Source organism: Prosopis cineraria, unplaced genomic scaffold (genome assembly GCF_029017545.1).
Source record: "Prosopis cineraria cultivar Desert tree isolate PC_DT_omini unplaced genomic scaffold, ASM2901754v1 PC7, whole genome shotgun sequence".
Lineage (NCBI taxonomy): Eukaryota > Viridiplantae > Streptophyta > Magnoliopsida > Fabales > Fabaceae > Prosopis > Prosopis cineraria.
Genome location: NW_026555338.1, coordinates 8,911,141 through 8,937,617, shown reverse-complemented (window position 1 = coordinate 8,937,617; position 26,477 = coordinate 8,911,141). Strand labels below are relative to the sequence as shown.

Here is a 26,477-nt window from a genome sequence, read left to right as displayed (position 1 = left end):
ATAAGATGCCAGATGCTTGGAAGATCACGATGGCTATTATACATCTTGATGAAAAAGCGTTTGAGTGACATCAAGCATTTGAGCATATGTGCGGAGGGGAAGTGACTTCTTGGGAGAGTAGGTGGAGGCCATTAAAGCAAGGTTCGAACTAGGGCTGCACAGAGGATGGACTGGACAGGACTTTGCCCTAACTCGAAATTTGGTCATTTTTCATGAAAAGGATTGAGTTAGACAACCTGTGGTCTGGTCTGATCTGATCTTGTTATAACCCGAAGTTGAACAAGACCAGATAGGTTTAGTAGGACTAGGAGACTGATTTCAATTTTGTATAATATCTCACTCTGTTTTTTTTTTCTTTTACTCTATGAGAGACAGCAATCTATTCTAACTTAATAAACTCAATTAAGATAATAAAATTACTTATAGTTATACAAAAATTATCACAACAATAAGTATAAATCTATAATAATCTCCAACAACAATAAAGAGTATTTTAGTTATAACATAAAAGATTCAAATTAAACAACTTTCACCAATATATCTAAAGTTTATTACATTAAGTTAACAATAAATTTTACTAATAAAAAGAGAACATTGTGGTTGGTCAATTTTGGAATCTCGCTCAATATCAATGACTTCGTAAGTATAAAACATAAAAAATTATTAATTATTATTATAAATTAACTTATTATTATAATAATTAAGAAGTTAATTATAAATAATAAATAAAATTATAGGACCGAATCAAGTGATCTAGATGCTCGATCTCTTGTCTAGTCAAACTCAAAAAAAGAGTCTAATTTTTTTAATCTTAAAAGTTCAGTTTTTATCTGGACTGAACTAAACTAAATTGTCTCAAGTTGGATTGGACTAACATATTTTTTGTACGATCTTTATGCCATGTGCGAGGCGCCAATGGCCGATCTCAAGCGTCTTCAGCAAACCGGGGTGTCTTGGAGAGTATAACGATGCGTTTGATCATATCACTTGTAAAATGGACCTAGCAGAGGTTTGCCTGGTCCAATCCTACGTTGAAGGCTAAGGGAGGAGTACGGTGGGCCTGTCCGTCTCTTAAATTTAGCCCACTGCAGTACAACATGCTATAAGCTTGACTTCCTTACAAGAAGTTCGTGTTCAGAAATCAGGCGAAGAGTTTTACTTGTTCGACGGAGGTAAAGCGGCAAAATCGACTTTGTTTGGTCTTCTCGGCTCTTCTCCTAGCGTTTCGCACTCATCGGCAAAGGGAAGGGAGGTGAAAACGGCAGCTGGAGGTAATGGGTCTCATTTTGTTAAGGGTATGACTGAACATCTACCTGAATCTCTCTCTTTTTCATCGGCAAAGGGGTCTGCTTCCTCCAAATCTTCGACGGCAGGGTTTTCTTCTTCAAACCCTGATTAGAAAATCTTAAAGAAATTAAACCAAGAGGAGGTTGATGATCTTCGGTCGAAGAACCTCTGTTTTTATTGCCATAAGCTTTCAGGGGTCATAGATGTTCGCCGACTCAACAGATGCAGATTCAGCTTATGGAGTTTCAAACTGACCCGGTAGAAGAAATTGCAGATACTGGGCAATCAGGAAAATTGCGATCAGGAATTGCGGAAACCATATGCTGAGTTTGCTGGTTCTACTTGTTTTTTTTTCCCCCGTTCTTTCCAGTTCGAAGGGTTCAGATTGTCGACCCTTGAAGTCAAGGGTTTTGGGGGAGCATTGATATGAAAAGAGTAAATAAAGAAATAAGGAATATTGGTTGGTTTGTTGAGGTTAGTTAGTTAGTTGAAGCAGAGAATAAAGGATTTGGGAACCTATGTAAGGGACCCTAATTGTAATCTGAGGCTACGCTTGCGATTGAATCTGAAAAGGATTTGCGATTGAACCTATCCTCTCTTCTATCTCGTCTCTGTCTCATCTTTATCCCTATTTCTACTCTGTTCTACTCTGTTTCTTCTCTCTTCTGTATCTTCTTCCATATCAAGCTTCCATACCACCATGCTGCAAGGGCGTTGGTCTGTCCCCTCCCCTTTGATAAACCAAGAAGACCCTTATTGTTCAAAAGTGTCATCCTCATTTGTTTGTGCTTGCAGGTTGTCATTGATGGAATCAAACACTTTAGTTGAAGAAAATGGAACTTCAGAGCCTAAAAATAGTGTAGAAGAGCCCACGAACAGTGTAGAAGAGGCTTCTGAGCTTTCTTCACCACCACAAAATGATATAGATGATGGGAAAGGTATTAGTTTATTAAGTGTTTGATGTAGGCCTTCTTTAGCTGTTGCCGTTATTCAGGATTGCGATTTATACATTTGAAAGAATTCCTCTAGTCTATATTATATACTAGTAATGAAGTGTTTGAAGTCTATATTATAAGAGAGTACTCTTTTCGCTTGTTGATTCCATTTTCATTTCATACACTATTTTCTTTCCCTTGTAATCTTGCTAGATTTTCTACTCAACAATAAGATCAATCAATATATAATTTCTATTTACTGGGAATTGGCAAGGGAAACAATAAACACTAAAATAATTCAGATTAGAAATTTTGTCCTAAAACAGCTTAAGGAAGCAAGAATGATGGACCTTGAGAAGAAAATATGAATCCATTTGGAAGCTCAGTCAGCCGGTGTGACTGCTTCAATCACGTCCTAGACTAAGTCTTTGAACTAAAATAAATCCTAATGACACCAAATCTCAATTAGCCGTTGTCCATTCAGCCCCAAAAGTTGATTGATAGAATTATATGGCCCTAGTACTTCACAAAGCAATAAATTCTGGGGTCCAACTGTGATAAAATCCATACCTTTGAATCGATTGAGATCTTCAAAGGAGAAACCATCCTTCTGATTGTGCAATAAAAGATAGTGCTTCTAGCATGAAATTTGTCCTCTTTGAGCCTGTTTGGGGCCTCGCAGCTGACAGAGTGAACTGTTGGATGCTAGGGTTGCAAGTAAGGAACAAAACACTGTTTTAGTTATTTGCCATCCCTTTTAGTTAAAAGTTATTGTGACAGTCACAAAAGTGACATTGACGAGGTGCTTATTCTCGTTAGCAATAAACCATGCAAATCTGTTGAAACTATTAGTACTTCCTCATGGGAAGAGATTGGGAAAGATACTGTTAATTTTTTAAAGTCAGGGATTAGATATAAGAAGTTATATTTTCGATATATATGTTGAAACTATTATTACTTCCTTATGGGAAGAGATTGGGATATATACTATTCATTATTTGAAGTCAGGGATTAAATATAAGAAATTCTAGTTTGGATATACATATGTGTGTATGTGTGTAATTTTTTTTATCTTTTGTATTGTAATTTCTATAAACAGAATTGTTTTCAAAAGTGGGAACTACAACAGCTATTAATGATTCTTTTTCTCTCACCGGGCTCTCTCTATTAATGGTGTGTAATTTTATCTTAAAAATACATTTGTCATTATATTGCCCAGCAGCCTTTTCCATGTAGGATATGCTTGATGTATTTGTCAAACCTTGGTTCATTTAAGAACTTTGATTTTTCCATTGTTTAGTTTCAAAGGTTTTACTAGATTAAGGAAGGCAAATTATATGGAAATTTTTAAGTAGCTATCGCATGATGCATTTGGCTGGAGGAAAATGCTTAGATCATAGAAACAAGTGTTGATCCTGGTATATCAAGGGATGGGATTCTCATGACATTTGTTTTGTTTTTTTAGCACATGATTTGTTTTGGTTTTAATATGTTTCTCGTCTTTTTTGTCATCATTTCTTCTTGCTTCCTTTATGTAAGGAGGTCTTATTATTATTATTATTATTATTATTATTATTAAATATTTTGTCTGTACTTCCCCCCAATCTATTAATGTTACTTCTTGCATTAGATATTTAGTGATGTTCTTTATTTATTATATATTGCTAACATATGGAATTGTCTTGTTTGAACACCTTTTCTCTTTCAACAGAAGTTTCAAAGAAGAAAAAGAAGAAAAATAAAAGCAAGTGAGGAAAATTTCTGGTGCTAATGATTTTTCTGCAAGTTGTGTAATTTTGAAGTAGTTCTCATTTTACCTCTTTGCATGATAAGGAAAAAGAAAGAACTGCTTGAGCAGACTGATCCACCATCAATTCCTGTTCTTGACCTTTTCCCATCTGGAGATTTCCCTGAAGGAGAAATTCAGCAGTACAAAGATGAGTAAGTATATAATGGAAAAATTTTAAGCATAATTTTTCTATTGCAAATTTGGTTTGGGATTGAATTCAAGTAACCTGAATGTGCATTCTCCTCCTTTTTTGGCATGGACGCGAGTGATTTTTCTCAGTTGCATACTTTTGGGGTATTGAATATTTTTACTTGGACTGAGTTGACTGACACTTGACCTTTTCCCTCCACTCTTTTTTTAGTTGTTTTCTTATTCAATATTTATACTTGATGTAAAACCATGCTTGCAGCAAGGGAGAAAGTGGTTGTGTAACTCGTTTAGAAATCCGTTATGCTTGGAAATTTATTTCAAAAGGATATATATTTTTGATGCTGCTGGTTTCTTTGAAATTGGGTGATGTCTTAAAAAAATATATTTTGTGAAGATAGGTGAGAAATCCTTTTTCAACGGCGTATTGTTTTCTTTTTGGCTTTCTGGTTTGCATAATTCTCCTATTCCTGATTTCTCTGTCTTGATTAATTCTGATTGTACTTGTCCATTTCTTAATTCTTATTCTGTTTGGGACATAATAAAGATGGAAAAGCTTTGTGGGAACAGGCAGTTTTTGCTGTGATTTGGTTCATTTTGTTGGAAAAGAATGCTAAAAGTTTAAAGTTGCCTTAGCCACTCTAAATGACTTATGGAGACGAGTAACATTCCTTGTTTCCCTTTATTGTTTGTTCAATAGTTATTTACAGTCTCTTTGACTACATGATTAGGGATTTTGCATCATTATTTTTCCCCTATTTTGTGTTATTTGTGTACTTCCCCCGTTCATTTCCCCCCCTTCCATGTGGTTGTCTTATCTTCCATTCTTGTGCCTGTCTAATAAAATTATTTCCTATAAAAGAATTACTTGCCAACTTTGTCTTCAGTATCCTACTATTGTTTTAATTGTTCAACTTATATAAACTCTTCATCGGTCAATGTTGGTTTTAATTTCTGCTTCTGCATTCACCTGTACTTTGCTTCTATGCCCTTTTTGTCAATTTCATAATTTGGAAGTACTTTCATGATTTTACATTTGAACCTTTATTTTTTTTGGGGTTTTTTTTGGGGTCATATAGGGCCCTTTATATATACATAAATCTATTTAGGGCCTCTTTGTTTAAACTGGAAAAAATTATTTGTAGACTGTTGAAAAAGTAATTTATTGTTTAGAGATTTTATGAAAAGTAGAATTGTTTTGCATTTTTTATAATAAAAACACGTTTTACTTCAAATCAAAGTGCTTCTTAAAATAATAAGAAGCTATTTAGAATAGCTTCTCCAAATAATCATAAATCTAAATTTTCCCCCTATTCTGATTATTTTTAATTAATAGCTTGAACAAGTATTCTGAAATTTGTCATAACGGCTTTTTTTTTTTTTTTTTTTGTAAATAAGTATTTTATTAAAGAAGCTGAAACAGCAGGCCCTTGAAATGTGTGTGTGTGTGGGTGTATATTGGAATATAACATTCAGACACTAACTTCTGCTTCTCAATAGAGCTCCACAGATGAAAATTATATAAGAGAAGGTACTTTATTTTAAAACTTATACGAAGAAGCTTTCTGGCTTCACTAATTTTTGTTTTCAAACCTCGCATAACTAAATCCTTGACATTAATTGCAATTCAAGTTCAGTTGGTGTCTTGTACACTAGTAGCTCATTGACTCTTATGGTTTTTCATTTTTTCAAAGTGGCGACTTTCAAAATTCTTATTTTACTTATGGTGGAATGCAAAAATATATTGAAGCAGATGACAACTAGTCTACCATTCAACTTCAGAAAGTCAACCTCTATAATGATACAGTAAAGGCAGTGAAGTTCTCGGTTCTAAGGAAAGGAAAAAAGACAGTTGACATACTGAATAACATGATGACTGATGAGACAACAATTATAACACATACAATACATAATAAATGCTCAGGATTTTCTATAGCATTTTACTTATTAGTAGGTTTCATACAAGTGTATACAGACGCACACATTCATTGTAATTTCCTTTAGAAGTAGTATCTTCTGTATTTTTATTTCTTATTTCATATTATACTGAAGTCTGTTTATGATCATTATGCTTCAAGCATTGCTCTTTAAATGACCAAATACGATTACTGAGTTGTCATCCATATGCCAGTAACCTCTGGAGAACTTCATCTGAGGAGAAGAGAGAGTTGGAGCGCCTTCAGAAGCCGATATATAATTCAGTTCGTCGGGCGGCGGAAGTTCATCGTCAGGTTGTGATTTGCCTCAATTGGTTCCAAGATTAACTTCGTTTAAATGGGCTATCTTTGGGGAATGGAAATAAGGGAGAAGCTAATTGAAGATTGTTACTTGGAGTAGTGTAAGTAGGGAGGGGAAAATGAGAATGAAAGCTGAGATATGATAGAATTAGGTCAAAATATATTCTAATTAATGGGAATCTGCCGGGGTGTAAGTTAAGTAGATGAAAATACAAGATAGAAAATGGAAAACAGCAAAGGAAAATGGAACTCTCCTAATGGTTGGAGGAGCTACAACAACAACAACAACAACAAGCCTTTATCCCACTAGGTGGGGTCGGCTACATGGATTGCAAGACGCCATTGTGCTCTATCATTTATTAAGCTTTTAGAAATATTATTAATTAAGAGATCACGTTCAACAACTTCCAAGAGTGTTCTCTTAGGCCTTCCTCTACCTCTCTTAATCGGACTCAAAGTTATATGTTCCACTCTTCTCACTGGTGCCTCCCTTGGTCTTCTTTGTACATGCCCAAACCATCTCAACCGATTTTCTACCATTTTTTCCTCAATAGGTGCCACCCTCACTTTTTCACGTATGTGCTCATTTCGAATTTTATCTTTACGTGTATGTCCGCACATCCATCGTAACATTCTCATCTCTGCTACTCCAACTTTATGCTCTTGCTGTCCCGTTAGAGCCCAGCATTCACTACTATATAACATTGCCGGTCTGATAGCAGTACGATAAAACTTTCCTTTAATGGTTGGAGGAGCTAGACTCCCAAAAAAAATCACAAAACATCCTACCATTACCCTTGGTCCTGCTGATCCCTATATTGCTTTCATTCTTTCCATCTCTTTTATTTAACAGTCTAAGATAGCTAATTTAATTGACCTCTTTCGATCAATCTTTATCCCCTAAGCTCCCTTGGCCCATTTCTCTCATTCTCCGCCTCATTTCTTTTCCTCCTTCTAGAATAGTTCATTAAAGGCCCATCTTTAATTTCGTTCCCCTATCTTGTGTAGGTGGGCAAGGGCAGCCCATCTTTAATTTTGTTCCCCTATTCTTATTGAGAAAATCTAATATTAAACCTTCTAAGTATTAAACCTTCTACTTTTATTTTAAGTTGAGGATACCATGAAGGGAAGTTGGATAAAAAATCATGTTACCTTTTTTATCTTAATGAGATATTCTTTTTATAAGTGTTAAAATAGAACAAGGATATGTTATTATTGGTGCAATGTGATGTTTCCTTTTCCCTTATGATTTATACTGTGTGTGTGTGAGTGTGTTTTTGGTTTTGTTTTATTTTTTCCTCTTTTGTCTCTGTTAAAAATTATGAAAAAATATCTTATTATCCACCTTTTTTTCCTATTCTTCTTTTCATTTGATTTTAAAGTGTGGTTAAGAAAATACATTTGTTCTTCAACGATAACATGGCTTGAGGGTGTAATTAGCTAGCAATATATGTATAGCAATATATATATATATATCTATACACACACACACTTGAAGGGGCATTCTTTACATATAAATCAGGTTCGCAAATATATGAGAAGCATTTTGAAGCCTGGAATGTTGATGACTGACTTATGTGAAACATTGGAGAACACCGTTCGTAAGCTAATCTCGGAGGATGGTCTGCAAGCAGGCATTGCATTCCCCACAGGATGCTCTTTGAATTGGTTATCCTTTAAAGCTTGATTTTGTTTTTCCTCTCCTCGTTTGTGGTTTCTGCCTAGAATTAGTATGTTATTAGAAATTCTTTCTCCTGCAGGGTTGCTGCTCACTGGACCCCAAACACAGGAGATAAGACTGTGCTTCAATATGATGATGTAATGAAGTTGGATTTTGGAACTCATGTAGATGGTAATATCCTAAGAGTCTTAATTTATTATGATGCTTGTATTGTTGGAACTATTTTGGGTAATTGGTTACTGGTTTAGTACTCTACCCAAGCTCTTATTCTGATTTGTGTATGCAGGATACATAGTCGACTGTGCATTTACAGTGGCATTTAACCCTATGTTTGATCCACTGCTTGAAGCCTCTCGTGAAGCAACCAATACGGGCATTAAGGTATTGAAGCTTCTATATTTTAAAAAACTATTGAAGGTTGCTTTTGAGTTATGTTGAAAAAGGAGTGTTCAGACATGTTCTTGACACTACTATAACTCTTCAAGTCAAAATGTTTTATGCAAACTGTACATTTTCAATGGGTGATAAAAATTAACTTTACCCATCTGAATTGTTTTTACTGTCAGGTCAAGTTTGGATGACATGGGTTATGATGTTAAATCTTCCAGTTCACATTCCATGTATCTCATTTTTCAACTTCCAGTGAATTCAAGTTATTCCCAAACAACATCTATGGATATCCCTCTATCAAAGCCAATATCAATCTATGGATACCTAAGTGGGATGGGAAACTTTACCCTAAAAGCTAGGTGGGGAGGTGGGAGAACCAACCCATTAAAATATTCCATTGAGCTTCCCACACTACTCAATGTAGATCTTAATATCCCACACTACCAAGTCTATATTAATTAGGCTCCATTGGAAAGTCGATGTCCTAGCAGTTTCATTCCATGACACTTAATTTAGCCTCTTGTTGGTTAAAACCCTGCATTGGTAGCTTTTTTTTAGAATCGCCAACAATTGCCTTTGATACCAATTGTTGGGTATTTAATTGGGATGAGAAATCTTATCCCAAAAGCTAATTGTTGGGGTGCGAGAATCAACCCACTTAAATAACTCGTTGAGTATTCTGAACTGCATGATGTGAGACTTAATATTCCATACTACTGAGTGTCCATCACAATCATATAATTCACATTATTGGAAGATAATGTAATTTTTGTCTTGGTGATATTGTTACAATATTTTGGTTTCAAATTGGAAAATATCAACACTAAACTTCACTCTACACCAACATCAACGATATGTCTTATCCTACTAGGTAGGGTCAGTTATGTGGATTACATGACATTATTGTGCTCTATTGGCAACTAACTCTTCTGATATATCATTCACCAATAAATCTTATTTAATAACGTTCTTGAGTGTCCATAGTCTTCCTCTATAGGGCTAAAAGACTAAATGTTCAATCCAAAATTGTACTTAACACCAATGTTGCAAAATCAAACATGTTCAATCCAAAATTGTACTTAACACCAACGTTGCAAAATCAAACATGTATCCATTGTTTGGTTTTGTGATAGTTATTTGAAGCTCTCTGGATGAGGTTTTAATTGCAAGGATTTTGGTGCAAGTTGGAGGGGTTTTCTTCTGAGGTGTCTACTAACAATCATGTTAATGAATGGTAACATAATAATGCATTCTGCTTTACTCATGCATTGATATATTGGTTGATTTAATAATAAAATAACCAACAACAAATTTTTTTCCCGAATTGTGTTTTCATGTAATTGTTTGGTATGTATCACTTAAGCCATATTGTAGTGTGTTAGTTCCACTAAAATGTTATGGCTAATGGTACAGGAAGCAGGAATTGATGTGCGTCTTTGTGACGTTGGTGCTGCAATCCAAGAGGTCATGGAGTCATATGAAGTTGAGATTAATGGGAAGGTGTATCAAGGTCAGATGCTTGTGTGGATTTTGGCTTAATTCTTGGTTTTCTAGCATTTTCTTTTGCATGAAATGTATTTTGGTCCTTATTTTTATCCATGTTACATTCAATGTTACTTGAATGAACTCGATGCTTAGCTTTCCTATATCATTATCATCACATATCATGTAAAACTGCAACGATAGACACTTGTTGAGGGCTCATGCTTATTCTGACTCCAAACGTTGTAGGCACAAGCATAAGAAATCACATATCGGATTTCTATTTTACATGTTCTTCACCCGCTTCTAATCTGATGTCATCTTACTATTTGGTGTATCTTTGTTGGTTAGAGTAGGAAGAAGCCTGCATAGAATTTGTTGTGTTGGAGTTGGTGATAGAAAAAGGTACAGAACTTGCAGAGTTATTTTGATACATGCTATAATTTGTGAAACATCGCTGTATTTATTCACTGAAACAGAGTACATGTATAAAGACGTGAGAGTAATAATAATCTGATCGTATCAGCCTAATTAGCCTAAACCAGAGAAATCCCATATATCTAGGGACATAATATAATTAGGAAATATTCTACAAATCAGATTATAATAGGAAATTAGGTCAAACTCTCTAATGGGCCCAAGTGACATCAAGCCCACTTCTAACAATACATGTAAAAGATAATGCGGCTGAATTTCAGATGAAACAGAATGTAAGAGTTTACATTTTTTTATTGTGGCGCACAGAGCACATGGGATCTGCTGCTGAGAATTACTCTGGACAACACAGCACGGAAGTACTTGTTTTGATTTTGAGTGGGAAATCTCCTTGAGCAAAAACACAAACATACAAGCTCGTAAAACGACCAATGTGATGCATTTAGGCACATAACTAAACAAAAAGACAAGTGATAGCTTTTAGAGATGAGATGTCAGCTCTCTCCCAGCTTCCTGTCTAGAATGTTCTCTGCCTCTGTCAGTTTTCCCTTTAAATACCCCTTTTAATTGTTCCCGTGCTGTCTCTTCTACTTCATCATAAGTCTTTGCTGCTTTGCTTTTCTGTCGTTTAGTTACATTCCTTGTGCCTTCTATTGGACTAACAGACTCATCTTTCACTCCCTTTTCTTTACCCTTTTTTTCTACTATATGTTTTGGCTGGTGTTAAATGATCTTTTCCACGAACAATTTTTCTTGATAATATACATGAACCCCATTTTGTTTGCTGTCGGAATTTTCTTTTAATTTGGGTCCTCATAGGTCAAATCTTTATGAACATAGCCCCTTCATTGATAATATGTTTAAAATTTAAGGGGAGAGTGATATTTGCCTGGTCAGGTAACGTCCTCCAAGCCAGAAGGTTTTTCATTTCTTTCCATCTTGGCAATGTTGAATGAATCATCACATCTGCATTATACTCTGAAGTAACTGAAGTCACATACTGAGACCTAAATCCATGATGGCACAATTCTAAAACTTCAGACTTTGTAATATTGAAAAAGAGGATGAAACATACAAATTCAATACCTTGGCAGCTGACCCCTACAGAAAACACAATTGATTTGGATATTGACTAAAGCTCCTAGCCTCCTCTCCTGCTTTGGCCTAAACAGGATTTTAAGAGAGGCTTCTCTTTCTTGAGCTGTTCGCTTTTTTTGGCCATCAATCCAGAATGTTTGTGGGGTTTTTTTCTTATAGGGTCGAGGTTAAGATGAAGGATGAAGAGAGTTTTTGGAAATTGATTATTGTAGGGAGATTGGATAGGGCTGTTGCTGTAACTTTTGAACTTTAGTGAGTTATGGAAAATTATTGATGGGCTTTCATCAAACAACTTAATCTCTTAGTTTAATGGCAGTGATAAATCCAAATTGGGGCCTTTTTCACCAAGATTCCTTAGAAGGTATAGTCCACTGGACTTGATGGTAATTAGGAATGGTAAGGGAAATTAGGGGGTGAAAGGGTAGTTTGGGAACATGCTAAATATCTATAGATAGGGTCCTAAGAATGTAATGGGAGTGCGTCTTTCTTCCTTTCTCTTCTTAATAGAGTCTCAGTTTACAGAGAGGAGTCTCTTGTGGAGAGTATGGCCCCTTGAATGCCAATATTGTTTATCCAGAATGTTTGATGCTGTCTTTTGATCTCCATTGTAATTTTTCTGTTGCTGTCAGGGTGTAAGGGGAGGTTGGGTTTTGCTGACATAAGTCGTTATTCCTTTAGGCCTGATACAATGTACTGCTTTCAATTAATAGAATACCCAGGTACTGATTCAGCTATTTCTGTTCTGAACCTGAAGTATTCCTTTGGGCCTGATAAGTGTTTCTGTGAATGTTTTGTGATTTAGTTACAAGCCCCTATCTGAACTCTTGCATCTTCAAGACTAATGTCTCATTTAAATTTTATGAGATGCAGTTTTATGGCTTCCATGTTACTGCACTTAGCTTTCTTAGTGGAATTGAAGTTATTTGGCAGCAGAAGATATAATGTTTATTCACTATACAAGTCGATATATAGTACAAAGAGAGAGAGAGGGAGAAATCGATCATATCCCTATGATTTCTCCTCAAAATATAAAATAATAAAGGCTGTGATAACAACAGATAAAATCAGATCAAATAAGAAAGGAAAATTAGGTTAAATATTGGAATGGGCCTAATGATGGTAAGCCCATTATCAACACTCCCCCTCAAGTTGGTGAATAGATGTTGATCATTCCCACCTTGCTTTTGAACCCCTCAAATTTTTCTTGAGCCAACAACTTGGTCATCACATCAGCAATGTGAAGGAATATAGGATAGATCAATCACTTTTGCTTCTATTTTCTCTTTAATAAAATGTCGATCAATCTCCACATGTTTGGTGCGGTCATAGTGTATAGGATTGTTAGCAATTTTTATTGTTGAGATATTGTCATACCAAACTTTGATTGGAACATCAACATCAATCTTGAGCTCTCTCAAAAGTCTGACAATCCACATTCCTTCACAAATTCCCAATGCCAATGCCCTGTATTCACATTCAGTTGAGCTTTTAGAGACTATTGGATGCTTCTTACTTCTCCATGTCACCATGTTTCCTCACCCATAGGAACAATAGCCAGTAGCTGATTGTGTTTCAGTTTTTGAGCCTCCCAAATCAGCATCTGTGAATAACTCAATACCCTTGAAATCTCCTTTTCTAAAGAGTAATCCTTGACTAGGAGTTTTCTTTAGGTAGCTAGAATTCTGTAGACTGTTGTCATATGCTCTTTTTGAGGATTACTCAAGAACTGGCTTCCAATGTTTACTGGGAAGCATATATCAGGTCTTGTGTGGGATAAATGAATTAATTTTCTCACCAGCCTTTGGTGTCTCTTTATTTACTGCTGTAGCATCCGGCCTAATAGTCAACTTTTGATTGAGTTCCATTGGAGTATGGGCAGGTCTAGCTCTAGGCATTTCTGTCTCCTTCAATAAGTTCAAAGTGTATTTCTATTGTGATACTAATAGACTCTGTTTTGCTGGAAAAACCTACAAGAGGAGATACAGAAAAATACAATGAAAGGGAAAGCATCTTTCTAAGGGGCAAAATGTTGACCTTGCTCTCCTTGCTCTCAAGGAGAAAGCTAGTCAAACTTAGTATTGACTCAAGGTGGTTTTAGGTCTACTTTAGTAGAATGTGGTGTGGGAAACTGTGCACTTTGCTTTTTGGGTTATGGTAGTCATTAGTTTCATTTTGAGGGCAAACATTATTTTTTGGCTTTGGCTAAAGGGAGAGATTGGCTCTCAAAAATCAGAGGGCATGCTTAGATAGCATTGCATGTGTTCTTGCCCATAGTTGCTGTTTGAGTATTTAGATTGTAATAGGGAATAGGATTTGTTCTGAATCAGTGAAGCGTCTTTTGTAACATTGATTCAGCCTTTTGGAATTATTATTATCAAACCTCATCATTTTCCTTGATTTGTTTGTCATTTATCATTATTATTTCTGCATCCTTATTTGTTTAACAGCAGGGTCTCATCATTTGGTATCAGAGCGAGTCGATTTAAGCACCTGTGTATGAAGAGAAAATGGAGGAGAGGGTGCAATGCGCTGACCCTAAGTTGCAAGAGTTGAAGGAGATAGTGGGGAGTCTAACTAGAGATGTGATGGCTCTTAGAGATATGATGAAGGATTTAGTTGGAACCTTAGGGCGATTAACAAAAAAAAAAAAAAAAGGAAGGGAAGTGAGTCAATCTTATATGGCAGTAGGAAAGGTCACCAAGAAGAATTTGTAGAGATGAGTGTAGGAATTGATAAAGAGCCCAGCAAATATAGAAAGTTAGAGTTAACGGTATTCAATGGGGAAGCCCCTTTGGGATGGTTCTTCAGGGTAGAGAGGTACTTCCATGTTAACTCCATGGAAGAGAAGGAGAAGTTGGAGGCTGCAGTGGTATGCCTCGAAGGTAGAGCCCTTAATTGGTACTAGTGGGTTGACACCAGAGCATCCTTGCGGAGCTGGTCCGAATTCAAGACTGAGGCCTTGCGAAGATTCCATCCTTCTCAGCTGGGAGATAAGTACGAGATGATGTTGTCTGCAAAACAAGAAAATTCTGTCCTTGAATATGTAGAAGAGTTTGAGCATCTTTCTGTGCCATTGAAGGATGCATTTGAAGCGTGTTTGGTCACAGCATTCAAGAGGGGATTGAGAACTGAGATTAGGGCAGAGTTGCAGCTCACAAATGCTTCCACGCTATGCGAGATGATGGAGATGGCAATCTGGATTTAAGAAAGGAATCTAGAAGTTGAACGGGCCAGAGAATTTTGAGTACCTAGGACCCAAAATTTTTCGAGTGGGCCCAAAACAAAATCAACCCATATTATGCATGTGCTACGCATGTGGCTGACCCTTGGAAAAACACGATAGTCCTTTCTACAATAATAGACATGACATGGAAGAGTGAAACGAAGAACTACGAGTCCAAAACAGCAAGCTCTTTGATTGGGTATGCTTCGACCATCGAAGGAAACACTGTGCGAAGACTATCAGAGGCTGAAATCACTTGACGAAGGGAGTTCGGACTCTGTTTCAAGTGTGGAGATAAGTTTGGACTAGGACATACCTGCAAAAACAGACAGCTATAGGTGTTAGTCATAGAGGTCGAACCACAAAAACAGTCAGAGGATGACGAGTAGGGGGATGAACTTGCAGAAATTAATGAAGAGGATATGACAGCAACAAAAATGGAGTTGTCAATGAACTCCATTGCTGGTCTTGGTGGAAATCATATGATGAAGGTGAAAGGAGTGATGGAGAAAGAAGAAATTGTAGTGTTGATTGATAGTGGAGCGACCCATGACTTCATATCAGAAGGTTTCATGACCAGGAAGCAGATGCCTTATGAAGAAATCCCTGTGTATACGATCATAGTTGGAGATGGTTACAATCTTAAGAGAAACCAACGATCTAGGGACCTTGATCTAAAGGTACAGGGGCTCAATATTATTCAAATATTCTACCCTTTTCCTCTAAATGGAGTGGACGCTGTGCTAGGGGTTGAATGGCTCAAATCTTTGGGAGATGTGAAGGTGAATTGGGGATAGTTGACAATGGAAATAGGAAAGAAGGGTAATTGAGTATGCTTGAAAGGTGATCCTACTTTGGCTAAGACTCAAGTCTCCGTCAAATCATTAATTCGATCAATGCAAAGAAGAAAGGAGGCTTTTATGATTGAGTATAATAGTCTATCACAAAGGGAAACTATGCAGGAGGCTCAGTCGATACTTCTAGAAATTCAACCATTACTCTATAAGTTTAATGCGGTTTGCCAACCAGTTGAGAGATTACCACCATCGCGCCCTTATGATCATGCAATTGTTATCAAGCCTGGGGAACAACCCCCAAATATACGGCCCTACAGGTATTCACATGCACAAAAAAAATGAGATTGAAAACACGGTTAAGGATATGCTTAAGGCTGGAATTATATAGCCAAGCCATAGAGCCTACTCAAGTCGGTGTTGTTGGTTAAAAAGAAGGATGAGAGTTGGAGATTTTGCGTGGATTATAGGGCTTTAAACAAGATCACAGTCCTGGATAAATTTTCCATTCCAGCCATTGATGAGTTGCTGGATGAGCTAAAAGGAGCAATAACTTTTACAAAGCTAGATCTCAAATTAGGATACAGACTGGAGGTGAACCAAAAACAACTTTTAGAACACATGAGGGGGCATTATGAATTCTAGGTAATGCCTTTTGGACTTACCAATGCACCCTTAACTTTTCAATCATTAATGAATGAGGTATTTCATGAACACCTATGCAAATTTGTACTTGTATTTTTTGATGATGGCGATTGGAGATGCTCAAAACAGCCATGACAACTCTTCCGGTGTTGATTTTACTGAATTTCTCCATTCCTTTTGAACTTGAAACTGATGCTTTTGGAATGGGTGTGGGGGTAGTGTTGATGCAAGGGGGCAAACCAATAGCCTATTATAGCCATAAGCTATCTAATAGGGCTCAACAGTGTTCCATTTATGAAAGAGAGTTGGTGGTGATTGTTATGGTGGTTAAGAAGTGGTGTCACTACCTATGGGGCCACAAATCTATCATCTTCACTGACCAAAAAGCCCTTAAATTCTTGCTGGAACAAATAGTTGTTGATGAAAATCAGCAACACTAGGTATCCAAATTAATGGGGTATAAATTTGAGATAGTGTACAAGCTGGGCAAGGAAAATAGAGCTGCTGATGCGCTCTCAAGACGAGATAGCCTAGAAATAAATGGGTTTTCCTTATGGCAGTATGACGAAATTGAAGATTGGGAAAAAGAAGTGATGGCGGACCCTAAATTCAATGCTGTGATGCAGCTACTTATCACGAAACCTAGCAGTGTAGAGGGGTACAACATTAAAAAGGGGTGCTTACACTACAAGGGGAGGTTACTCCTACCAAGAGGGTCTTGTAGAATTCCATTATTGCTCAGAATTTCATGACTCACCGGTAGGAGGACATTCGGGCTACTTACGCACTTACAAAAGGCTGTTTCAGGTGGTATATTGGGAGGGCATGAAGAAGGATATTCAACAATTGTAACTCAATGTGATATATGTCAAAAAAATAAATATCAAGCCTTATCCCTGGCTGGACTGTTACAACCTCTATCCATTCCTCAACAAGTGTGGGAAGATATTAGCATGGATTTCATTACCGGGCTTCTTAGAGCCAAAAGGTATGATACCATTATGGTTGTGGTGGATCTTCTCACTAAGTATGCTTATTTTCTAGCTCTTTCGCACCCACTTGCTGCTCAAGATGTTGCTGTCAAATTTGTGAATGAGATTGTCAAATTGCATGGTTTTCCAAAAATCATTGTGTCTGATAGATATAGAATTTTTATCAGTCAATTTTGGCAAGAAATATTTAATCGGGCTGGAACTCAGTTATGCCTTAGTTCCGCTCATCATCTGGAAACGGACAGCCAAATTGAGTTGCTGAATGGGGGGGCTTGAAACTTATTTGCATTGCTTCACAAATGAAAAACCTACCCAATGGGTTCAATGGTTATCTTGGGCGGAATATTGGTACAACACCTCATACCAGAGTGCATTCGGAATGACACCTTTCAGGGCTGTATATGGGTGAGATCCACCTATTGTTTGCAAGCTCAGTGATGAATCTTTATCAATTGAGGCTGTTAATGACCATCTTTAGGCCTGCAATCACATAATTTGCTGTTTTGAAGGAAAACCTGAACTTGGCTCAACAAAAAATGAAGGAGCAAGCTGATAAGCATAGGCATGATGTGCTGTTGGAAGTGGGTGACATGGTCTATGTGAGAATTAGACCTTACAGATTGAAGTCCTTGGCTAAAAGGATCAATGAAAAACTCAGCCCACGCTTTTATGGACCATTCAAAGTTATCAAGAGGATTGGTCAGGTGGCATACAAGCTGGAACTCCCTCCTCTAGCTCGAATCCACCCTGTCTTTCACATCTCTCAGCTCAAAAAATCAATTTCCTCTACTGCCATGATCCCAACTATTCCGCCTGCTCTTTCTGTTGAATGGGAGTTGCAAGTTCAGCCTCAAGACATTTGTAAAGCTTGCAAACTTTTGAATGGCCAGCTGGAAGTTTTAGTCGAGTGGAAAGATCTGCCAGACTTTGAGAATTCATGGGAGGATGCTGCTGTGCTTCCTAAGCAATTTCCAAATTTTCCCCTTGAGGACAAGGTGAAGCTTTTAGGGGAGGGTAATGATAGACTCTGTTTTGCTGGAAACTGTGCTCTTTGCTTTTGGGTTATAGTAGTCATTAGTTTCATTTTGAGGGCAGACATTATTTTTTGGCTTTGGCTGAAGGGAGAAATTGGCTCCTGAAAACCAAAGGGCATGCTTAAATTTGCATGTGTTATTGCCCATAGTTGCTGTTTGAGAATTTCGGTTGTAACAGGGAATAGTGTTTGTTTTGAATCAGTGAAGTGTCTTTTGCAACATTGATTCTGCCTTTTGGAATTATTATTATCAAACCTCAGCATTTCCCTTGATTTGTTGGTCATTTATCATTATTATTTCTGCATCCCTATTTGTTTAACAGCAGGGTCTCATCAGATACATTGATTCCCTTCTGGGTTCGCACAACTTCCATGCCAAGAAAGTATCTCAAGGCACAAAGATCTTTGACTTCAAATTCATTTGCCATGCTCTTTTAGCTTAGTGATTTCCTCTGTGTCATTACCCATCAACACTATATCATCAACATAAACAATGAGAGCTGTTATTTTGTTTCCATGGTGTTTTAACAAATAAATATGGTTTGTCTGACATTGCTTATAGCCTAGGCCCTTTATAGCACAAGATAACCTTTCAAACCAAGCTCAAGGTGATTGCTTTAACCCATATAAAGATTTACAGTCTATAGACTTTACGAGAATTCTTTGAATTTCTTATACCCAGTGGGACTTCCATGTAAACCTCTTCCTCAAGATCACCATTAAGGAAGGCATTCTTAACATCAATTTGATGTAGAGGCCACTCTAAGTTCGCAGCAAGTGATAAAAAGACCTTTATGGTATTGGATTTTGCCACAGTTGCAAATGCTTCTTGATAATCAATACCATAGGTCTGAGTGAATCCACAAGCAACCAGGCGAGCCTTATACTTGTTGATACTTCCATCAGAGATATTTTTAACAGTGAACACCCATTTATTGCTCGCTACAGATTTTCCCTTTGGAAGGTTCACAATCTTCCAAGTTCTATTTTCATGTAGAGCCCTCAGCTCTTCCTTTATAGCTGGTTTCCATTTCAGATCAGCAATGGCCTCATTGAATTTTTTGGGAATTTTGACACTTTCAACATTAGCAACAAAGGTCTTCAAAGGAGAAGAGAGTTTCTTGTATGATTCATACCTCCCAATGGGGTGTTGAGTACAACTTCTCTTTCCTTTTCTCAAAGCAATTTGCCAGTGTAGTTCTTCAAGACTTGCCTCAGGTACAGAGTCATGGCTTTGCCTCGGTATGGTAATGGAACTTTCTCCACCAAGTTGCTGTTCTGGGACATTACCAGGTTCATTCACCCTAGTCTTAGTGAAATCTGGTTCAGATAGCATGTTTAGAGGTTCAAATGGGTTTTTATCTTGAAATTGGGATCTGGTTGAAGATTTTTCAGATTTGTCTGCTGCTGGTTCGTGAGTTCCCAGGGCTGATTTCAAGTGAAGAATTGGTCTGTGAACATTGTTCAAACCTGTCCGAACAATTTCTAGGGCTAGTATTTGGAAAAATGGGAATAACAGGATTTTCTAGTGATGTTTGAGGTCCATTATGAGGCTCAATATTGTTTTGACCAGATTGATCACACTTGGAATCATAAATAATCCATTCGCTCTGCTCACTCTCCCCCTGAATGGGTGATTTGGGATAAAATGGCTGTTGTTCAATGAATTTGGCATTCACGGTAATGTAAACCCTATTGGTCATGGGGGGAAAAGACTTGTGCCCCTTTTGGTTTCGGGAATACCCCAGAAAAATGCACTTAACAGCTCTAGGATCCAACTTGCCCCCATTTTCATTATAGACGAAGGCAGTACAACCAAAAATCTGTTTTGGAAGAGAATTAGTGAGGGACGAATGGGGATAAAAATCCAGGAATTTTTAAAGAGGTGTACAAAAATCCAAAGTTTTAGAGGGCATGCGATTAATCAAATAGGTAGATGTTAGAACAGCATCACCCCAAAACCTGTTAGGAACATTACTTCCAAACATGATTGCCTTAGACACTTCAAGCAAATGTCCATTTTTCCTCTCAAAGACCCCATTTTGTTGAGGAGAATAAACACAAGAGGTTTGATGGTGTATGCCATAGAGTCAAGAAATTTTCAAGATCAGAATGTAGATATTCCTTTCCATTATCAGTCTGAAGTATCTTGATTGAGGTCTGAAATTGGTTTTTGACAAAGGTATAAAAATTTTTGAAGATGGAAAACACTTATGATTTTTCTTTCATCCGGAAAACCCAAGTTAACTGAGCGTGATCATCTGTGAAAGTAACAAACCAACTAGCCTTAAAATTCGTTTCAAATTTATATGGACCCCATACATTGCTATGAATGAGATTAAAAGGATGAGTAGGAACATAGGAATGAGAGGGATAAGAATTTTGAGTTTGTTTAGCAAAATGACAAGTGTCACAATGAAATTCAGAAATTAATTTATTATTGATACTTGGAAACAAGAGTTGCATGTAACTAAGACTAGGGTGCCCTAACCTAGAATGCCACAACATAAGATCAGTACTGGAAGTAATAGAGGTAGTAGCACTAGAACGATGTGCTGTAGAAATTGATCCTTGAATGTAATAGAATTTATTCCATTCCTTAGCATTGCTAATCATCTTCCCCAAGGTCAAATCCTGAACACAACCATTTTTGTCAAAAATAACAAGACAATTTATTTGAGTTGTAACTTGTTTGACATATAACAAGTTGCATTGTATTTTATGAACATACATGACGTTCTTCAACACAATATTCTCATAAATAACCACAGTGCCAGAACCTAACACCTTAGCACACTGTCCATTTGCTACTTCAATTGAATCATGCATAGTAAATTCACTAAACTCAGTAAATAGATCTTTAAAACCTGCTATATGATCAGTTGCACTTGAATCCACTATCTAATATTTTTAGTTGCAGTAACATCACTAAGTGCTTTACTACGAGCAATACCTGCGTTTGCCAAAGTAAAAGAGGGAGGGGTTTTCTCACATAAATTGGCAGGAGCAGGTGAAATGTGTTTCTCTAGAATTTTTCGCGGCACCTGCAATTCTTTAGGGCTCAAAGAACTTCCCTCAAACCCAGCAGTACCAACCAGCAGCCCTTTCCTATCTGATTTAGACTTTTGTTTTTGGTTGGATGGCTTACCATGAAGCTTCCAACATTCATCTATGATATATGGCCACTCTTCTTGCAGTGGTCACACCATTTGTTTGACTTTTTACCCTTCGCATCACCTTGAGTGCCTTAAATAGCCAGTGTAGAAGAGTCATGAGATGAGTTAGAAGGGATAGGAGAATGAGTTAGTACCTTTCTGCTCTCTTCACACTTAATCATGTTAAATGATTCTTCCAATGAGGGAAGTGGCTTTGTGGTCATGATGCATCCTTGAACATCTTCAATAGCATCATTGAGGTCGAGGAGGAAGTCATAGCATCTTTCTTGATCAACAAGCTTCTTATAATCCAGTCCATCTTGATGGCAAGACCATTCATGGACCTCATATAAATCAATCTGTTGCTAGAGCCTCATCAATGGACTATATATTTTGTCATTGACTCTTCTTTTTGTAGAAGATGATGCACAAGTTCCACTTGAAAAATTGCAACTGTGTTCTCCTTAACAGAATATCTGGTCTTGGTAGAATCCCAAATTTCTTTTGCTGCTGTTGCAAGTGGATAGTTTTTGCTAATTTCTACAGTCATGGAATTGACAAGACATGTCATAACCATATTGTTCTCGGCACACCAACTCTTAAACAGGGGATCATTCGATTTAGGTGGTTTTGGGTCCCAAGTGAGATACTTCTCCTTGTTGTGGTCTCGAACAAGCATTAAAACATTATCGAGACCATTGGAGATAAGTACTGCCATTGAGGCAATGAGGTATTGTGAGTTGTGAGGAGTTTGGCTTGACCTAGTGATCATCGTGTGTGACAAAGCATCTGCACCAATCCCCCCTCCTTTAGACATAGAGCCCAACCCTTGTGAGCTCTCACCGTGCAATGAAGATTTGCTGTTATCTCCATTGACAGCGAAGACTTGTGGCTAGCCCGTCACCATTGTCTTGAATGACATTGAACCAAACACTTTGATACCACTATGTTATTTGGCAGCAGGAGATCTAATCTGTATTCACTATATGAGTCGATATATAGTACATAGAGAGGGAGGGAGGGAGAAATCGATCATATCCCTATGATTTCTCCTCAAAATATAAAATAATAAAGGCTGTGATAATAAGAGATAAAATCAGATCAAATAAGAAAGGAAGATTAGGTTAAATATTGGAATGGGCCCAACAATGGTAAGCCTATTATCAACAGGAATCATCATTGTTGACATTCAGACTTTTTAGCTCTCTTACTTTTTGCCTTCAGCCAAGGTTGAACAGCTTTCTTACACTAACCAATTTTGTAGAATTTTTGTTCGCTTTATTTTGTGATTTTATTTGTGTTTTCATATTTTGGATGTATTATCCTTTGACATTTTGTTTTTCCTTCATTTTAATACAATTTTTTTTTTATATAAAAGAAGGACAAAGGTGCATTTTTGCTCCTGAATTATTCTTAGAGGAGCACTTAGCAAACTAAACTATTAGTTAGAGCAATTTTGCGATTAAAGTAATTAAAACAAACCATTTTTCACCCTTGCTGTTAAATTTCCAACGTTGACTGTTAGAAAATGCTAATTAGGACTCTTACACTTACTGTTAGGGAATTTAACAAAAAGAGTAAAAATGCTTCGTTTTAATTACCTTGAGGGCAAAATTGCTTTGACTAATAGTTTAGAGTGTTGGGTGTTTCTCAGAGAATATTTCAAAGGTAAAAATGCACCTTTATCCATAGAAGGAAGTTCCATAGGAAAAATTTGAACAATTGATGGTACTGTGAAACCATGTTTGTTTCTTGTTTTATGCTGGAACTTGTGTTTTTTTTTCCCTCCTGTTTGGATGAGTATTTTGTGAAAGCCCTACAAGTTCTTTGCAAGAAAATATACCTTGTTTATTGGGAGAGACCTTATACAGTTCCTCAACGAATTGAGATCAGAGTGTTCTCTAAATTTTCTTGGCCAAAGAGTGTTCTGTACTTTTGGTTCTTCGTTCAAAGATTGGTTTAAACTACTGATGCTTTATCCAAGTCAAAGTTTAAGATCTTCATCGAGAAGTGAGATTCTCATGATAACGTTATGCACTTGTACATTTGTGTTGGTGTTTCTCCTTTTATAATATCTAAGAGTAAACTGTTTCTTGCAACTTGAATGTCATTGTAGTGAAGAGCATACGAAATTTGAATGGACACAGCATAGGCCGCTACCAAATCCATGCTGGTAAATCTGTTCCAATTGTGAAAGGAGGAGAGCAGACAAAAATGGAGGAGGGTGAATTTTACGCCATTGAAACGTTTGGATCAACTGGTACTTGTTGCTTAAGATGCTGGGGTTTTATATTAGAATTTCGAATGCACATTAATGCATGATTTAATTTCTATTTAATGTTTAGGGAAAGGATATGTAAGAGAAGATTTGGAGTGCAGTCACTACATGAAAAATTTCGATGTTGGTCATGTCCCGCTGAGATTGCCTAGAGCAAAGCAGCTGTTAGCTACTATTAACAAGAACTTCTCTACTTTGGCCTTTTGTAGACGGTATTTGGATCGCCTGGGGGAGGCTAAGTACTTAATGGCATTGAAAAACCTGTGTGATTCTAATATTGTTCAGGTACTTCTCATCACTGTGTTTTCATATTATGGAAATTGAAAATCAGAACATATTAATTTAATTTTTGCACTTGTTCTAGATTCTTAGGGTCTATTCACCGGGGGAAAAAAAAAATTTCCTTAGTTGAAGGCTCGTGATTATCATCATAACATGCAATTTCATCACTTAAATATAAGGTTTCTTCAAGATGTCCATATCCAGTACATTGACATTTGTGGACTTTTTTTTGTTTAATCATATCAAATTTCTGTAGAAGATTTTATTTGGGCCCACAAATAAGCCTATGGTATTCTCCGATGATGCTGTCGTCCCATGGTAGGTGACAATAATGGCGGTTAGCTTAGAAAATCTAGACTTAAGACCAAGATAAGACATATGCCCAATTTCTTCCTTATGATTTACCTTTTGTTTATTTCTTTGTTTGAGATGTTGCTTAATGCTTACATTATATTTTAGGGTTGAGGTATAAAAATATCTTCTCCTGAAACTTACGGTATTCTTAAGCTAGCAATGATACATGATTATCTATTGACATTATAAAAGAGGCTACCCTTTTGTAATTGGAGAAAATAGCCTGATGTTGACCCTTGAGTTTTAAGGGTAGAAACTCGTTTATAAAGTTAATTGGTACTTATGCACTATGCTTGATTTAAGGATGCCAAAAACTTTTTAGAGAGAGTTTCTGCATATGTACATTAACCCAATATTTAAAGTGAATACAGGAGTTGTACTATTCTGAAGATCACTTAGATATTGCTCTCTTTTCATGCAGCCTTATCCTCCTCTTTGCGATGTGAAAGGAAGCTATGTATCACAATTTGAGCATACTATCTTGCTCCGACCAACATGCAAAGAAGTTATTTCGAGGGGTAATGATTGTTAATGTAGGTTCCAAATAACTAGTCACATGTTTACGCTAATGAGTATACCAGTACCCTTATTGGTTTGCATGAGTAATATTATTCATTTTAGTATTTTAAACCATTATGATATTAACAAATACGGATATTTTCAGTTCGCGTGGGAACACGGGATAATTGATGTTATGAGGAATGTTTTTCTAATTGAGGTTTTGGGCTGTTTGGACCTTTTTTTTTTTTTGGAAAATTAATCTGCAAGCCCTTTTAAATATTCAATTTTGAATGAATTAGATTCCTGTATTTTATTTTATTTTAATCAAGTCATTGTAGTTTCATCAGTTAAATATGTTAGTTCCTGAAAGTTATAACAAATTATAGGAACATGATTTAACATAGAGGAAAACTTGAAAGGTCAGTTGATTAACTGTTTTTCGTGTATTGTTTTTTAGTCCAAAGGAGGATTCAATGTTTGTAATTTTTTTAAGGAACTTGGCTTCTAAAACTTTCGCGTGTACATTTTGTCGAAGGATTTTGAATGGCACCATGGCAACTGCAAGCTCTGCAATATGTTATAGGTGTCATTCAATCTTGTTTTGTTTCTCTCTTTTGTACATTAATAACATTTTTTCTTTGAATGGGGGAAAAAACATGTACGAAAAGCAGATGCAAAAGAAACTAGAGAGGACAATAAATGGTAGTGGGAGTGTTAATGGGACCTGGTCGCCCTAAAAAAAAAAAAAAAGCAACGAGATTGAATTTCTATATTAGAAATGAAATATGAAATAAAAAAGTAAATAATAGAGAACAATTTGGTATTTCTAAGGTATTCCTTTTGCACTCTATATTCTATTCTCTTATTATATAAATATTCTTTATTTTTTTTACACTACACAAACTGATTTTGTGTATAATTTTTTTTCTTGTTCAGTTTTGCACATTTTCATAATTTCAGACAGTGCATGCATGAGAGAAATCTAGAGTGATTAGCTACATTATTCTTGGCTTGTAAATAATCCACTTTTTAATTTTATATTATATATACAAATAATTGTTTTAGTAGCAATTGCAAAAATATAAAATAGTAAAAAAATGAAGGCGACAGGGATATGATCCCTAAAAACAATGACCTTTTAAAGGGGAAGCGCTCAGCTGTGATACATGTATTATCATACTCCATGCCTTTAAAATTATGAGGGGTTTTACAACTACTTACTCTTTCTGTCTACCAATTAATAAGGTGATTTAATTATAATGAGGGAGAATGATAACTAAGTTTCAAATAGACTAATTTATTCAATCTAAGTTTTAAGTAATTTTATCATGCCAATTAAGTCGCTTGGTTATTAAGTGACATTATTTTAATAGATATAAGGATATGTAACTGTTTATTCCAATTTTGCAATTTCTTAATGAATTTGATTTTTCAATTTTAACAAGAAACATAATGTGTGAATTTGGTTCTTAATTTTACAACTTTAAATAGATGAATTTATAACTTGTTTTTCAAATTTTTAGAAAAAATAAAGATGCTACTATTTAAATTTGAAAAATAGCAAAGTCATTATTCTAACAATTCTAGGGATTTGCAAGTTTAACTTTTAATTTTGCAACTTTGAATTGATGAACTTGCAAATTATTTTTTAAATTTTAAGAGGGAACATAAATGTTGATGTTAAAGTTGAAAAGTCATTATTCTATCAATTCAAGGGATTTGTAAGTCTGACTTTTAAT

The 26,477-nt window shown here is 36.3% G+C and overlaps 1 protein-coding gene across 4 annotated transcripts; it reads left to right on the top strand.

Moving 5' to 3' along the window:
- The first annotated feature begins 1,008 nt into the window (after positions 1–1,008).
- LOC129315514 (methionine aminopeptidase 2B-like) lies at positions 1,009–24,977 on the top strand. 4 transcript variants are annotated; one of them, XM_054959261.1, is made up of 12 exons: positions 1,009–1,295; positions 2,083–2,225; positions 3,934–3,970; positions 4,056–4,163; positions 6,290–6,389; positions 7,918–8,063; positions 8,156–8,247; positions 8,363–8,457; positions 9,880–9,976; positions 23,440–23,583; positions 23,669–23,886; positions 24,659–24,977. In XM_054959261.1, exons 2-12 carry the CDS (start codon positions 2,093–2,095, stop codon positions 24,767–24,769), a joined length of 1,281 nt encoding a protein of 426 aa, XP_054815236.1. In that variant the 5' UTR covers positions 1,009–1,295; positions 2,083–2,092; the 3' UTR covers positions 24,770–24,977. The 4 variants fall into 4 exon arrangements, 3 of the variants coding, with proteins under 3 accessions (XP_054815236.1, XP_054815235.1, XP_054815234.1); XM_054959260.1 differs by having other exon boundaries at positions 1,010–1,271; XR_008594520.1 differs by lacking the exons at positions 1,009–1,295; positions 24,659–24,977 and adding exons at positions 1,315–2,004; positions 10,305–10,353 and having other exon boundaries at positions 23,669–23,810.
- Positions 24,978–26,477: the final 1,500 nt, after the last annotated feature.